This window comes from Oncorhynchus mykiss, chromosome 2 (assembly GCF_013265735.2).
Source record: "Oncorhynchus mykiss isolate Arlee chromosome 2, USDA_OmykA_1.1, whole genome shotgun sequence".
In the NCBI taxonomy this organism is placed as follows: domain Eukaryota; kingdom Metazoa; phylum Chordata; class Actinopteri; order Salmoniformes; family Salmonidae; genus Oncorhynchus; species Oncorhynchus mykiss.
The window spans coordinates 56,982,462-56,998,880 of record NC_048566.1 but is presented as its reverse complement, the minus strand read 5'-3'; the positions used below and the strand labels follow the sequence as shown (position 1 = coordinate 56,998,880).

Sequence of the window (16,419 nt, the reverse complement as noted above, 5' to 3'; positions counted from 1 at the left end):
ACTGCTATGACAAATGGAGCTGTTGAGGCCTGTTACCTATTGTCTGTGTGTATCTCTGTATCTCGCTTGTGTGTCGTTTTTTCATCTCACAGTGTCCATCTTTCATTTCACGCTGTGTCAATTTGTCTCTCTGGCTGCGTTTACACAGTTAGCCGAGTTCAGGATATTTTTACCCCACTAATTGCTCTTTTGACCAATCAAATCAGCTCTGAAAAAGATCTGATGTGAACAGATCTGATGTGATCGCTCAAAAGACCAATTGGTTGGAGATCCGAATTGGGCTGCCTGTGTAAACACAACCTTTGTGTCTCTGTGCCTCAATGTGTCTCGCTGTGCCTCAATGTGTCTCGCTGTGCCTCAATGTGTCTCGCTGTGTCTCAATGTGTCTTAATGTGTCCCATTGCGTCACACGATGTCTCTTTTTTTGCCGGCTATGTCTCGCTGTCATCTCACTGTGTCCTCGCCGTGACTCGTCTCTCAGGCGGCAGAGCTACATAGGAAGCAGAGCCTGGCCTGAGAGAGGAAGACTGTCCTGTTCTTCCTCTTCTTGTGTAGCCATGTTCTATGATAGCTGTTATATATACGTGCCAATTGCTAACCACAGGTGTCAAGCACCCATAAAAAAAAAAGATGACGAATTGCCTAAGCCAGGTGCTGTGCTGGTGGGTTGGAACTTGGAATACCAAAGTGATTTATCACATTGGCCTTTGTTTGACTCTGCCCGACATGTTTCAGAGATTAATAGCGTGAGTCTATAGGATTTGGTAAACATGGGAGTCTATAGGGGGTTGATTAGTTAGCATTGTCGCTAATGCCGAGTTAGTTTGTTAGGGTTCGACTGTTTCACAAACTGATAATAACATTGGCTTATTGGGATCTACCCTCTAGAACTAAATTAAATAAATAAAATACATTTTGCACCTGGTGCAGATATTTGGTAGGCCTAAATCCTGGCACTTTAAATACTTGTTAGCATATCAGCATCTTTCCTTTGTGGAGCAGCACATGGGGGTGTAGGGTGAAGTTGGGTCAGTTTTAGGACCAGGAGCTGGTCCTAGATCCTACGGGAAACGTTTCACTGCAGGAGCAGCACATGGGCCTACCTGATGGAGCGGGCTCAGTCCTGAAGCGGCTGCAGCTGCCATTGTGGTTGGAATGAACTGCATGGGGTAGTTATCACCTGTCAGGAGGGGAGAGACAACACAACACACAGCATGGGATTAGACAAGGGAGTTTACCACACCGAGAGAAAGCCTGCACCCCTCCCCACTCCAGACCTATTTGCTCACTCTGGTTCTCTCTCTCTTTTGTTTGTTTGTTTGACTCATTCCTGTAGGTGGCTTCCCTAAATGTCTAGTTCCTCCACAACAAAAAATACAATTAAAATACTGTCACAAAAAAAAAGATAACCACAGGCCACCCCTCCTTGAGGGATAACTTTATTACTGAATTGTATCATTTTTTATTCCATCTCCTCTCTCAAAGATGTCTTATGTTCTTGCGCTAGGTTTTACAAGAGTACTCTAAAAACGCTAGAATGTATTATTTTGAGCCCCATAAAGTATTCCAGTATTCCAGCCCACGGGGGGTTTTATTTGGCCCCCAAATATCCTGACCATAAAAACATATACATTTGCTGTAAAAACACCAGGAAATCAGCTCCAAGTGATTAACATTTAGGAAATGTGTTCCCAAGTATTCCCATGCATAATAGAGACACGTGATCGTCTACATAAGCAAGGTTCGAAATGATCATGTTTTCGTCAAATATCTATTTGTGCTGCTTGCGGTCAATTTGCAGTCTACTCATTATTTGCAATTACGTTCCGCCCCCCCCCCCCCCCCCCCCCCCCCCCCCCCCCCCGACCGTCCGCTCCACAGAAAAATTGTCCCGCGGCTGAACCTAGTCGATGATCCCTGATCTATTCATTAACATGTTGTTGAGTAACATCTGTACAGGTGTCGTATCTTCATTTGATCACTCTGTTGCGCAGATAATCTCCCCGGGGGGGGGGGGGTTCAAAAGAACCTTGTGACTTCACGGAAAATCCGTAGTTCTATTTCTTTCGCTAGATCTCACAGCTAAACTACAGCCTACAAGAGCCTCAAACTCATTTCCTGTTAGAAATTAGCACTTTGATTGAAGATAATCATATCCTCCTGCTGATGGGACTATTTTACTCCTGTGACATAGTGCACTACAAGTCTTTCGGTAACGTAATGCATTATATAGGGAATAGGGTGCCCATTCGGGACAAATCCTGGGCCTTGGAATGTGTGAAAGAATGGAATGTGGAAAAGGAAGAGTAGAAAATGGAAAGCAGGTGGTGACTAGAATACTGCCTTGGGAATACCATGTACTCCAGGGAGAGGGAGTCTGTGGTGGGTGTGTGCGTGTGTGTGCGCGAGCGTGTGTGTGTGTGAAAATTCATGCCACACATGTGTTGTGCAACTGACATGCTTTCAGCGCATCATGACCAACAACATTCCACCATTCACTATAGCCAATCAATTGCTCCTTAAATGACCAACCAGGAAGTGAGCCTTGTCTCACACAGGTTTCTGCTGATCTCATGGGCAACAGAAGTACAAGCAAGATACGGAGAAAGAGTGTAAAATACTGCAGGAGGACGAGAGAGAGAGAGATAGAGACAGAGAGAACGAGACAGAGAGAAAGAGAGAGAGAGAGAGAGACAGAGAGAGAGACAGAGAGAGAGAGAGAGAGCGAGAGAGAGAGAGAGAGAGAGAGAGACAGAGAGAGAGAGAAAGAGAGAGAGAGAGAGACAGCGAGAGAGATAGAGACAGAGAGAGAGATAGAGACAGAGAGAGAGAGAGAGACAGAGAGAGAGAGAAAGAGAGAGAGAGAGAGAGACAGAGAGAGAGATAGAGACAGAGAGAGAGAGAGAAAGAGAGAGAGAGACACTAAGGGCCACATCTTAACTTGAAACAAATACATAGAACGGAAATATTTTGTGTGTGTGTGTGTGTGTGTGTGTGTGTGTGTGTGTGTGTGTGTGTACCTGGCTTGTAGGACATGTTCGGTGGGAAGAGGAAGCCCTGCTGTGCGGCAGCAGCCGCCATAGATCGCTGGTCGTGAGGAAACACTGGGATCATCAGAGGAGGCATGTGACCCTGCACCTGACAGAGCGAGAGAGAGAGTTTAATAGTTTTGTTCAACTAATGACTATTCTGATTAATATGTCTATATGTCTTCTCTTCGTCTTCTGTTTCTGTTTCTAATAAATGTTTTTTAGTGTGTTTATGTTTCCAATGTTGAATTGTTCATAATAATATTTTTTTATTATGCCAATAAAGCAATGAAATGTTATTGAGAGACAGAAAGGAGGGAAAGACAGATGGGGAGTGAGAAAGACAGAGAGGAGGGAGAGAGACAGAGAGGAGGCAGAGAGACAGAGAGGAGGGAGAGAGACAGAGAGGAGGGAGAGAGACAGAGAGAAGGGAGAGAAACATAGAGGAGGGAGAGAAACAAGAGAGGAGGGAGCGAGACAGAGAGGAGGGAGAGAGACAGAGAGAAGGGAGAGAAACAGAGAGGAGGGAGAGAAACAGAAAGGAGGGAGAGAGACAGAAAGGAGGGAAAGAGACAGAGAGGAGGGAGAGAGATAGAGAGAGAGACAGATGGGGAGTGAGAGAGACAGAGAGGAGGGAGAGAAACAGAGAGGGGGGAGAGAGAGAGGAGGGAGAGAAACAGAGAGGAGAGAGAGAGACAGCGAGGAGAGAGAGAGACAGCGAGGAGGGAGAGGGACATAGAGGGGGGAGAGAGACAGGGAGGAGGGCGAGAGACAGAGGAGGCAGAGAGGCAGAGAGGAGGGAGAGACAGAGAGTGGGGATAGAGACAGAGAGGAGGGAGAGCGACAGAGAGGAGGGAGAGAGACAGAGAGGAGGGGGTAGGGAGAAAGATAGAAGAGTATTTTGATTCTGTGGCACTATCATCACATCCAAAAAAGCATATTGCCCACAATTCACATGCTCATATCTTCCAGAGAGAGAGAGGTAAGAGAGTAGGCACTTACGTGCGCACACACACACACACACACACAGAGTATAGTTCAAAGGGGGCCTGACACAGAGACCTTCACACAAACACAGGAGCAGAGGAGTGAAGGGTCAACTTGGGAGGAAGAAAAAAAAACAACAGTTTCCCTGGGAAAGTCAACATAATGCTGTGTGTGTGTGTAGTTTATTTTATCTGACCCTGAAAGCTCTCAAAGTGAGGGTTTAAGTTAGCATCAAAGTAGTTAAAGTAATGAGGTTGGTATTGAATGGACGACTAGATCGTATCAAAGACAAGCCTGAGGGTTTTCTCTTTTGAGTAATCTATTAGTACTATATGTATGCACAGTTAATGAGCTCTCTCTTTCTCTCTCCCTCTCCCCCCTCTCTCTCTCTCTCTCTCTCTCTCTCTCTCAACATCATCATCATAATCAGTGACACTCTCTGATTATCTGACCTTACTTCTTTTTTTTTTTTAACCTGAAATTATCGCTGGAAAAGGAAAGTAACGTTGTGGTCCAGTCAGGCAGAAGTAGAAGTGGAGAAAATATAAGGGGAACATGTGTGGCTGATTTTGCTAAATGAGTAGCGTGTCTCTAGGGTGTGAACTCAAAGAGCATGGGTGAACAGGAGAGCAGACACAAACAACCCGGCCTTGACTGTGTCTGTGCAGCGTGTGTGTGCTTCTCTCAAAGACTGCGGAGAGCTTTTCTTGATTGCCATCTCTTGGAAGGCCCTATAAGGTTCCCTCTCACTGCACACACAGGAGGCCCAGACACAAAGACACACACACACACACACACACACAGACGTCTTGTGACATCACCGAGAGACCAGGGCGAGAATGACGGGGAGAAGAAAAACGAGTCTGCGTGTCCAAGTGGAGGAGGAAAGCGGGACTGAATGCTCCATTCATTGTGTTCCTCTGGGAATGCCTAGACTCCCCTCCACCAGTACAAACACAAAGCGCAGGCCTTCTTCTAGGGGGGAGAGAGGGGTGAATGGACTGCCCTGCTCTCCCCGAGCCATAAGAAAAACATAGGGCCCCCTTCCCCATCTACCCACCAGACACGCACACACACACACGCAGACATACACGGTATTAATGGTCCTACTGTGTAAAGGGTGGGGTGGGGGCAGTAACGTGTGTGTGTGTGTAAGGTTGGGGACTGAAAGAGTGTGAATGTGTATGTGAGAGAGGTGGGGGGAGGGGGGGGTGAGAAAAATGAAGAGAAAGAAAGAGGGAGTAAGCATATGTGTCTGCGAGATAGATTCCTGTCCGTCTGCATTTTTTGGGGGGTCTAGTTTAGGCTGGTTACTGTTTGTATGCTCTACACCCACACATTCATATCAGCAGCTTTTAAGACATATTCTAAGTCAGTGTTTCCAGCTCCTGGTCCAGGGGGCCCAAAGAGACGCTTGTTTCTTTTCTTTCTTTTTCTTTTTTTTAAACTCTAGCACTAACACACCTGATTTAAATCCTCGTCAAGCCTTTGATTACAGATTTCAATCAGGTGTGTTAGCACCCCTTCGGCTTCCACGGGAACAGGATTGGGAAACACCGCTGAAAGTGCAGAGGTCGTTTCGATCTGAAATCACATTTATCCAACCCCCGAAATTGTGTTTCTTCCCGAAGGAACTCACCATTGTCTAATGTGGTGTATGTGCACGCGTGTGTGTGTGCGTAACAAATGTGCGTTACTCATTTCCCGAACACGTGTAAATATCCTCTGTGCGCATTGCCAGCAACATTAGCTCCAGACAAATCCCTTACCAGCCAATCCCCATGATGGCTCACACTTGAATTCCTGTCATTTTCCATCGTTGCTGAATTTGTTTCGACATTACAGTTGGCCACTGGCTTTCCGAGCCATTGTGTCCCGTCCTGCTTGCTGAGGCTATTGAACAAGACATTTTTATACCTAATTGTTAAAGAGCGACGGCATTAGCTACTGGGCAGAAGGGACAAGGTCAGGTTTAAGGGAGAAAAGAGAACCAGGAAGTAAAATATAACTTTTTTTTTTAAAAAGGTGACGAAAGAAAACCTTTGAAAAGCGAAGTGAGCGCGACGCGCGAGTGGAGAAGGCGTGGAGGTAAAAAAAAAAAAAGGTGGAAAATGGGTTGATAAGGAATCTAAAAAAAAGAAACCCTTGGGAAAACAGTAACGTGGAGAAGAGGAACAAATGAGCGGAGGTGAGGAGCGCTCAAAGGCAAGGAGCAGATGCATTTCCTCCTAGAGGAGGTGAAGAACGAGAGAGGGATGAGGAGTAAAAAAAAAAAATTAAAGCAAGAGGAGATGATTGAAGAACTGAGGGGGACAGAATGAAGTGTGGGTTTGCAGTCATTAATTAAGTCTGGGCCTGCCTCTGTGGCCCTGCGGAAACGAAGATAATATGAGACACATTAAGGGCTCACTTAACAAAGACACATGCCTGTCAACCACTGTGACGAACAAAGGAAGGGGCACCCTCACTCGCGTGCGCGCGCGTGTGTAACCAAATATTTCACCATGAGGCTGTCGGAAGCTTTCCGTTAACCCATGGAAGTTCCCTGCTGCTTCTACAGGCCATTTAAAAACCACATGACAGGAAACCAGTGTCACTTTGAACTGGGCTCTCCCTCACCGTAATGCGCAAGACTGGTCAAAAAAAAAAACATTACAACCAGAGAAAGGAAAACAACTTTGACATAAGCGGTTGTACTTTTGGATTCGTGAAAAGGGAAAGGTTGGGTCATTTCCAGTCCTCCAAAATGCTAGGGATTTAGGACTCGGGCAATTGAATTTACTCCAACCTGGGAAGTACAGGTGTGAACCCGGGGAACATCGTTTAACACACGGGATCATGCTGATCTCGTCAAAATGCCGTGAAACGCTGTCTCCCCCAGAAGTACAGTGGGGGCCCCGCGTCCCAAATGGCACCCTATTCCCTAGGCAGTGCACGATATAGGGAAGAGGGTGCCATTTGGGACGCTGGCCGGGGAATGAACCCCAAACAGTAGCCCTTGGTCAGTCCCTTCAGAGCATTGGTCCCCAGTAGCCTGGAAGGAGAAGCAGGCCTGGAGTCGATCAGTAGAAGCAGACGGACTGTTCTTGTGGTGCCGGGCTGCATGTATGTTTAAGGCCAAAACACTTTCAACACTGCATAAACAGCCAGGACCCCAGCGGTCGGGCTCTAAAGTGAATCCATTTTTCAAGGCATTGTGTTCTACAGCTGGAGTTAAGATTATAATACATATATAGGCTACTTCGAGAATAGAATAGGAGTAATCCTACTCATTAGAATATTGTTTTATGCAGTGATTTCCATGGACCCTAATAAGCTTGTATTTCCTAACTAAGCATTGGCCGCTGCTCGCATGAAATGCATTGCGTTAGAAGTCAATGAACGTAATTTCCCTATACTCGTTATCCCCTATTACACTCCACTAGAGTCACGACTGGTATAAACTGGTAGCAATAATAATAATCACAATTGATTATTCCTAATCACTGTTCCAGACACACAAGAGCATTCATTGTACACAGCAACCAAAGCTTACTTATGTCGCGCTCGTTATAAAGAGTGGACCAAGATGCAGGGTGGTATGGTTCCATCCTCTTTATTAGGGAGTGAAACTCAAAGAAAACAATAAATGCAAAACGAAACGTGACGCTGCTATAGTGCTAACATAGCCAAGATACCACAAAGCACAAAGGGGAAATGGCTGCCTAAATATGATCCCCAATCAGAGACAACGATAAACAGCTGCCTCTGACTGGGAACCATACCAGGCAAAAATAATTATAATGACCTAGATGACCCAGCCTAGTCACACCCCGACCTAACCAACATAGAGAATAAAAAGCTCTCTATGGTCAGGGCGTGACAACTTAGCTCTTTCATAAGGACTTAGCATGTTTAAGAGTATTTACAATGCATTGACAGGCACTGTATGCCAGACATGGGTTCAAATACTATTTGAAATCATTTCAAATAATTGATCTGTGCTTGACTGAGCTTGCCTGTTGCAATGGAACCAATAGAAAAGTCTGATGTGTAAAACCCCACCCACTTGACACTCCAGCCAGACTTAAAGCAAAGGCTCAAAGTGTTTTAAAGATTTCGAAACAGCATTTGAACCGAGGTCTGCCGATCATGTTTGCACTTCTTAACAGCAGCAGACATCCCAAAACGTTCCTTCTCTCAACAACACCAAAACAAACTGTAGCCTAAGGACACATTGAGGCCATGTGATCATAAAGAGTAGTAGTTTTGCTGTCACACACAGACTCTCCCGAGAGCCGGTCCTAATGAACTCAGATCTGTGGTTTACTAAAAGCAGCGAGGGGGGGGGGGGGGGGGGGGGGGACTTGTTAAAAGCAGAACACCTCCAGAGCTGCAGAGCACAAGGGGCCCTGGCTCACTGCCTTCCCCAGCCACGGCGTGCCTTTTCTGGGGTGTGTGAGAGGGAAGAAGCTGCCCTGTCTGGGTCAGTGTCTCTGCAACCAGTCAGAGTCAGCGCTGAAGACGGGACAGTGGGAAAAGTTAGAGTCTGGTGAAGAGGGAATATGAGCGAGAACTCTGCCACACGTTACGATAGACGGAACGAGAATGAAGGAGAAAAGAGGTGGATATAGGTGAGAGGGAAAGAGACATGGAGTGGGAGGGAGGGGGGGGGGGGGGGTAGCAAGTAGCTAGAGAAAAATAGATGACCAGTATGATTGAGCGAATTTAGAGGAATGAAAGTGTGGAGAAAGGAAGGAAAAAAAGATGTTGATAAACGGAAGAGGTAGCAGAGAGAAGCCGGTAGTAGGGACTCCGGGGATAGTGTATTGATCTCGGCATGATCAATGACCCAGCAATTGATCCCATAAACAGGTCAATTACAGGGGCCATCGTGTGTGTGTGTGTGTATGTGCCGAACACATTCGGGTGCGCGCACATGTGCGTGTGTATGTGTGTGCGTGCACGTGTGTGTAAGTGGTGTGTGTGTGTGTGCGTATGAACACATGACTAAGATGGAAGAGAAGGAGCGCGGCCACGGTAAGCAGTGGGCACTGACCTGTATCTGCTGCTGGAGAACGTTGATCTTATGCTGCTGCTGCAGGAGCTGCTGCTGCTGAGTCGTAATCTGGAGGGGCAGGAGGGAGGCACAAATGACACACGAGTGAGAAGAGGAGATACCGAGGGAATAACATCCTTTAAAAGCTCGGGTTTTGAGTTTGAACATGGCAATCTGGGGAGACAGAGCAGAGTGAGACAAGGACGAGACGACAATTAGAAAATAAGGAGATGTCGACGATGCGCTGGAGTGGACACAAGGGAAAATACAGATTGACGCGCAAAAGGTGAGAGTTTTGAGTTTGAACATAGCAAGACTAAGCATACAAGACAGACAGAACAGAGTGAGGCAGGAATGAGACAAGAACAAGACATGAAAGAACAAAGTGAGACAAAAGGGATGAGATGACGGGAAAGAAGAGAATTTAAGCTTGAACATATCTTTATTTTTGACATTGGGTGACAGAAGATAGAGACGGGATACTTCAGTGAGAAACATGAGAAGCAACAGGAGGGAAAGGGCTGAGACTGGGTGAGTCCAAAAATTTGACAAAGGCGGAAATATTGGGAGACAAGAAAGAACAGAGTGGGTTATATAACCCAAATCAACACTGGCAGTAGCACGTGCTCAAGCGACGCTATCAGTCAACAGTGAAGCAGTGAGATTGACATGTTTACGACCCTGACTGACACAAGCCTGCCTCCTCCTTGGCTACCTGTCGCCAGGGGCGGAGCCTAGGCAGTGACAGACAGTTGCAATTATCCAAAAGCGGAGTGTATATTCACTCAACGAGAATACAAAACAGCTGCCCCATTTTTGAAAAGTTATTTGATATATATTTGTATTTATATAATTACAGGCTGTCCATTATGGGACGTCGCTCATCCGAACATGTGTCAAGATTCATTTAGGCAAGGCTTCTCAGTGGCGTCAATATAGGTCATTACCCCGTCATGTCTGAACAGCTAAATAGCAGGCCAATTTAGAAATCTGTCTATTAATCACACTCACTTTTCTTTTGTGATGGAATGTTGTCTCATAATGGGGTGATGGGAATAAAGTACTTGTCTAAACATAATCTCTCTCTCTCTCTCCCTCTCTCTCTCTCTCCCTCCCTCCCTGCCTGCCTGCCTCCCTCCCTCCCTCCCTGCCTGACTCCCTCCCTCCCTCCCTCTCCCCCCTCCCTCCCTCCCTCCCTGCCTCTCTCTCTCTCTCTCCCTCCCTCCCTCCCTGCCTCTCTCCCTCCCTGCCTCTCCCTCCCTCCCTCCCTCCCTCCCTCCCTCCCTCCCTCCCTCCCTCCCTCCCTCCCTCCCTGCCTCTCTCTCTCCCTCGCTCCCTGCCTCTCTCTCTCTCTCTCCCTCCCTCCCTCCCTCCCTCCCTCCCTCCCTCCCTCCCTCCCTCCCTCCCTCACACCTGGTCCTGCTGCTGACGGGCCAGCTCCATTTGCTGCCTCTGCTTCTCCATCTGTGAGACGGCCATCTTCTTCTGCTCGTCGTGGGCCGCCAGGAGCTGCTCCCGCAGGCTGATGAGCTGGCCAATCATGGTCGAAAGCTGACGCTCCTTCTCCTCCAAACTCTCTGGGGTACCTGACGGAGAGCGAGAGTTGGGGGTTAGAAGGATGGAGGGAGAAGGAGAGGGGGGGTGTGTGGAAATGTCGATGAAATCGCTGTCATATAAGTGAGATATAAATGTATACATGATCATCTTCAATTTGTTATATTCATTTCATCTACAAGGTCTCCCATCTCTGAATCGTGCCACTTGAGTGGCCCTGACCTCTGCTTCCTACAGTTGGTCTGCATCCCCATGCATTCATCACTGCTTTCACCAAGGTACTTGACTACAATGTATTTCCAAGTAAAGAGTAATACCTTTCCCTTTTGTCACACCCTAACCATAGAGAGCCCTTGGTTCTCTATGGTGTAGTAGGTCAGGGCGTGACTAGGGGGTGTTCTAGTATGTCTATTTCTGTGTTGGTGCTAATATGGTTCCCAATTAGAGGCAGCTGTTTATCGTTTATCATTGGGGATCATATTTAGGTAGCCATTTCCCCACCTGTGTTTGCGGGATATTGTTTGTGTTTAGTTGCCTGTATGCACGTCATGACTTCACGTTTTGTTTGTTTCACGGAGATTCAAAATATGTGGAGCTATACTCATGTTGCGCCTTGGTCCGCTCATTTTCAATTGCATATGTATGCTATTGAATTGCAGGCTAATATCAATAGCTTTATCCAGATGCACTAACTACAGTAATAGCGTATCTACAATAAGCCCAAGAGTGGAATATACTTGATGACTCTCTGTTCCATCTACTGTAACTTGATTTGGCCTGCGTCCCAAACGGCACCCTATTCCCTATGCAGTGCACTACTTTTGACCAGGGCCCATAGGACTCTGGCCAAAAGTTGTGCACTATGTAGGGAATAGGGTGCCATTAGGGACAAAGTCTAGGTCTGCATATATCAAAGACAACTGTTTCCTCTCTTCGCTCTTTTCGCTCACTTTCTCGGCTCTCTCACACTCCTCTCTTCCCTTGTTTTCGCCATTACTTTCCCAAAATTAACTTGAGTGTATTTTCTCTCTGGCCGGTTCCTCTCTTTCGTTTGTATTCTCTTCCACTTTTCCTTCTCCTCCTTCCCTTCTTCCACTCTCCCCGCTCCCCCTTTTATCACTCTTATCCTTTCTTAATTCAAGGTGTTCTGTTTCCAATAATGTTATATTCTCATCAAAGCAAAAAAACACAAGTTAATGCATGTTTGCTCACTGCTCAGATATATGTTTTCCAACAGCTAGTGGAATGTAACCAACAGAAAGGCTAGCACTGGCTAGCAGAGAAGGCTAGTAGAAAAGACTAGCGGAACAGTCTGGCATTGTAGGCTAGTTAGCCATATCAGCTCTGATGCTAAATTCATCTTTCAATTCAATAAAACTGTATTTATCCCCTCAGGGGTAATTACAAAAGGCAAGTCAGTTCCAAGTAAATAAATTAGGACAAGGGCCAATCATATCAAACACAGACAGAAAATCTCTGATAATGATGTTACCACCAGGCTGCATAGAGATCAACCAAGGGGCTGCACATGTGACTAAGGCTCAATCCCAATACCCCTCCCTCCCACCCTCATTTTTGAGTGTCCCTTGATGGGGGAGTGGCAGAGCAACTGGTGGAGAGCTAAATAAGGCCTAGGGAATGGGACATCATGACATCAAGACATCCCTCACACATATCAGAAACTGCCAATGGATACCACCATTCATTGACCACGAGACTTGTGTTTTTCACAATGCCTGTACTGGCGACAGTATTAGCTTTCCATATATTTCTCATGCAACAAATATGCACTTACTACCATACGAGCAACAACTGAGATCAGCAGAACAACAATGTGCCCATACGCTGTAGACCACACTACCTACCATTAGAGTGTTCTCATCTGTATTCCTTGTAGCGGTTTACATACCACCACAGTCAGAGGCTGACACTAAGACAGCATTGAATGAGCTGTATTGCGCCATAAGCAAACAAGAAAACGCTCACCCAGAGGCGGCGCTCCTAGTAGCCGGGAACTTCAATGCAGGGAAACTTAAATCCATTTTACCAAATTTCTATCAGCATGTTAAATGTGCAACCAGAGGAAAAAGAACTCTGGGCCACCTATACTCCACACACAGAGATGCATACAAAGCTCTCCCTCACCCTCCATTTGGCTAATCTGACCATAATTCTATCCTCCTGATTCCTGCTTAGAAGCTCAAATTAAAGCAGGAAGCACCAGTGACTAGATCAATCAAAAAGTGTTCAGAGGAAGCCGATACTAAGCTAGAGGACTGTTTTTCTAGCACAGACTGGAATATATGACATCGTCCCAACAGTGATCGTACGTACATACCCCAACCAGAAACCATGGATTACAAGCAGCATCCACACTGAGCTAAAGGCTAGAGCTGCCACTTTCAAGGAGCGGGACTCTAACCCGGACTCTATCCCGCTATGCCCTCAGACGAACCATCAAACAGGCAAAGCGTCAATACAGGACTAAGATCGAATCGTACTACACCGGCTCTGACACTCGTCAGATGTGGCAGGGCTTGCAAACCATTACAGACTACAAAGTGAAGCACAGCCGAGAGCTTCCCAGTGACACAAGCCTACCAGATGAGCTAAACTACTGGAAGACTGTGTGATCTAGCTCTCCACAGCTGATGTAAGCCCTTTAAACAGGTCAACATTCACAAGGCCGCAGGGCCAGACGGATTACCAGGACGTGTACTCCAAGCATGCGCTGACCAACTGGCAAATGTCTTCACTGACATCTTCAACCTCTCCCTGTCCGAGTCTGTAATGCCAACATGTTTAAAGCAGACCACCATAGTCCCTGTGCCCAAGATCACTAAGGTAACCTGCCTAAACGTCTACCAACCCGTGGCACTCACGTCTGTAGCCATGAAGTGTTTTGAAAGGCTGGTTATGGCTCATATCAACACCATCATCGCTTAAACCCTAGACTCACTCCAATTTGCAAACCGGCCCAACTGATCCACAATCTCCATTGCACTCCACACTGCCTTCGCCCACCTGGACAAAAGGAACACCTATGTGAGAATGCTATTCATTGACTTCAGCTCAGCGTTCAACACCATAGTACCCTCAAAGCTCATCAATAAGCTAAGGACCCTGGGACTAAACACCTACTTCTGCAGCTGGATCCTGGACTTCCTGACGGGCCGCCCCCGGGTGGTAAGGGTAGGTAACAACACATCCGCCACGCTGATCCTCAACACAGGGGCCCCTCGGGGGTGGGTACTCAGTCTTCTTACTCAAAGTTGAATTGGAACACAACTCCGAATCTACGCGGCTCGTGGGATCTCGCAAAATGGAGAGGGAGGGCTAAGGGACGGAATTGGGATTGAGCCTTCAGCTTTCCAGTCAGCAGTCCCCGTTAGCAGTCCCCCCAAACTCTTGCATACATACACACACTCACATACACACATACACTACCGGTCAAAAGTTTTAGAACACTTACTCAATGAAGGGTTTTTCTTTATTTGTACTATTTTCTACATTGTAGAATAATAGTGAAGAAATAAAAACTATGAAATAACATATATGGAATCATGTATTACCCAAAAAAGTGTTAAACATATAAAAAAAATATTTAATATTTGTAGCCACCCTTTGCCTTGACAGTTTGGCACACTCTTGGCATTCTCTCAACCAGCTTCACGAGGTAGTCACCTGGAATGCATTTCAATTAACAGGTGTGCCTTCTTAAAAGTTCATTTGTGAAATTTCTTTCCTTCTTAATGCATTTGAGCCAATCAGTTGTGTTGTGACAAGGTAAGGGTGATATACAGAAGATAACCCTATTTGGTAAAATACCAAGTCCATATTATGGCAAGAACAGCTCACATAGGCAAAGAGAAATGACAGTCCATCATTACTTTAAAACATGAAGGTCAGTCAATATGTAACATTTCAAGAACTTTGAAAGATTCTTCAAATGCAGTCGCAAAAACCATCAAGTGTTATGATGAAACTGGCTCTCATGAGGACCGCCACAGGAATGGAAGGCCCAGAGTTACCTTTGCTGCAGAGGATAAGTTAATTACAGTTACCAGCCTCAGAAATTGCAGCCCAAAGAAATGCTTCACAGAGTTCAAGTAACAGACACATCTCAACATCAACTTTTCAGAGGGGACTGTGTGAATCAGGCCTTCATGGTCGAAGCTGGTTGAGAGAATGCCAAGAGTGTGCCAAGCTGTCATCAAGGCAAAGAGTGGCTATTTGAATAATCTCAAACCTAAAATATATTTAGATTTGTTCAACACCGTTTTGGACACTACATGATTCAATATGTGTTATTTCTTAGTGTTGATGTCCTCACTATTATTCTACAATGTAGAAAATAGTAAAAATAAAGAAAAATCCTTGAATGAGTAGGTGTTCTAAAACTTTTGACCGGTAGTTCACACACACAATTGGTGTTGGACAATCAACCTACTCAATCACCCCCAACCGCCACCCCCTACACACACAAAAATCCTTGAATGAGTAGGTGTTCTAAAACTTTTGACCGGTAGTTCACACACACAATTGGTGTTGGACAATCAACCTACTCAATCACCCCCAACCGCCACCCCCTACACACACACACACACACACACACACACACACACACACACACACACACACACACACACACACACACACACACACACACACACACACACACACACACACACACACACACACACACACACACACACACACACACACACACACACACACACACACACACCATTGCTTCCCTCCCTCTCCTTGCCCCAACCTGGGCTCAACCAGGGACCCTCTGAACACATCGACAACAGTCATCCAAGAAGATTCACTATCTATCACTCCACAACAGCTGCAGCCCTTACAGAGCAAGGGAAACAAGTGACTTCACCAATTGAAACACTACTAGTGTACACCTCTAACTGGCTAGCCATTTCACACCGGTCACACACACCCTTTGACCTCCTCCTTCTCCGCAGCAACCCCAGCAGAGCCCAACTGAGTAATCTGGGTTAACAGCATCAACGTAACGGTCTTCTTTCATTCTGTCCTTCTCCTTGCCCCGACCTGGGCTTGTCCCAGGGACCCTCTGAACTGTTTCCCATGAAGTATCGTTCCCTATTACTCAGAAAAGCAACAATTTCAAGGTCGACGTCAATTGAAACACTACTAGTGCGCACCGCTAACTAGGTAGCCATTCCCAACGGGTTACACACACACACACACACACATTCCCTAAAGTGAATATTTCAATGCCAGGTGCAGTCACAGGACAATAATAGACATGCATATACACATACAGTATATGTATTTATTATGCCAGGTGCAGTCACAGGACAATAATAGACATACATATACATATACAGTATATGTATTTATTATGCCAGGTGCAGTCACAGGACAATAATAGACATGCATATACACATACAGTATATGTATTTATTATGCCAGGTGCAGTCACAGGACAATAATAGACATGCATATACACATACAGTATATGTATTTATTATGCCAGGTGCAGTCACAGGACAATAATAGACATACATATACATATACAGTATATGTATTTATTATGCCAGGTGCAGTCACAGGACAATAATAGACATGCATATACATATACAGTATATGTATTTATTATGCCAGGTGCAGTCACAGGACAATAATAGACATACATATACATATACAGTATATGTATTTATTATGCCAGGTGCAGTCACAGGACAATAATAGACATACATATACATATACAGTATATGTATTTATTATGCCAGGTGCAGTCACAGGACAATAATAGACATACATATACAG

At 45.8% G+C, this 16,419-nt stretch overlaps 1 protein-coding gene across 4 annotated transcripts in view; it reads right to left on the bottom strand.

The window, feature by feature from the left end:
• LOC110492317 (transcription factor SOX-6) overlaps positions 1–16,419 on the bottom strand; it is a 158,698-nt gene that overhangs the window by 28,898 nt on the left and 113,381 nt on the right. For all 4 annotated transcript variants that reach the window (XM_036951228.1, XM_036951218.1, XM_036951247.1 and 1 more), the window contains 4 exons: positions 10,468–10,640; positions 9,055–9,123; positions 3,021–3,138; positions 1,104–1,180 (listed from right to left, as the gene is read on the bottom strand). In XM_036951228.1, the coding sequence (XP_036807123.1) occupies positions 1,104–1,180; positions 3,021–3,138; positions 9,055–9,123; positions 10,468–10,640 (437 nt within the window). The remainder of the gene's footprint in view (positions 1–1,103; positions 1,181–3,020; positions 3,139–9,054; positions 9,124–10,467; positions 10,641–16,419) is intronic.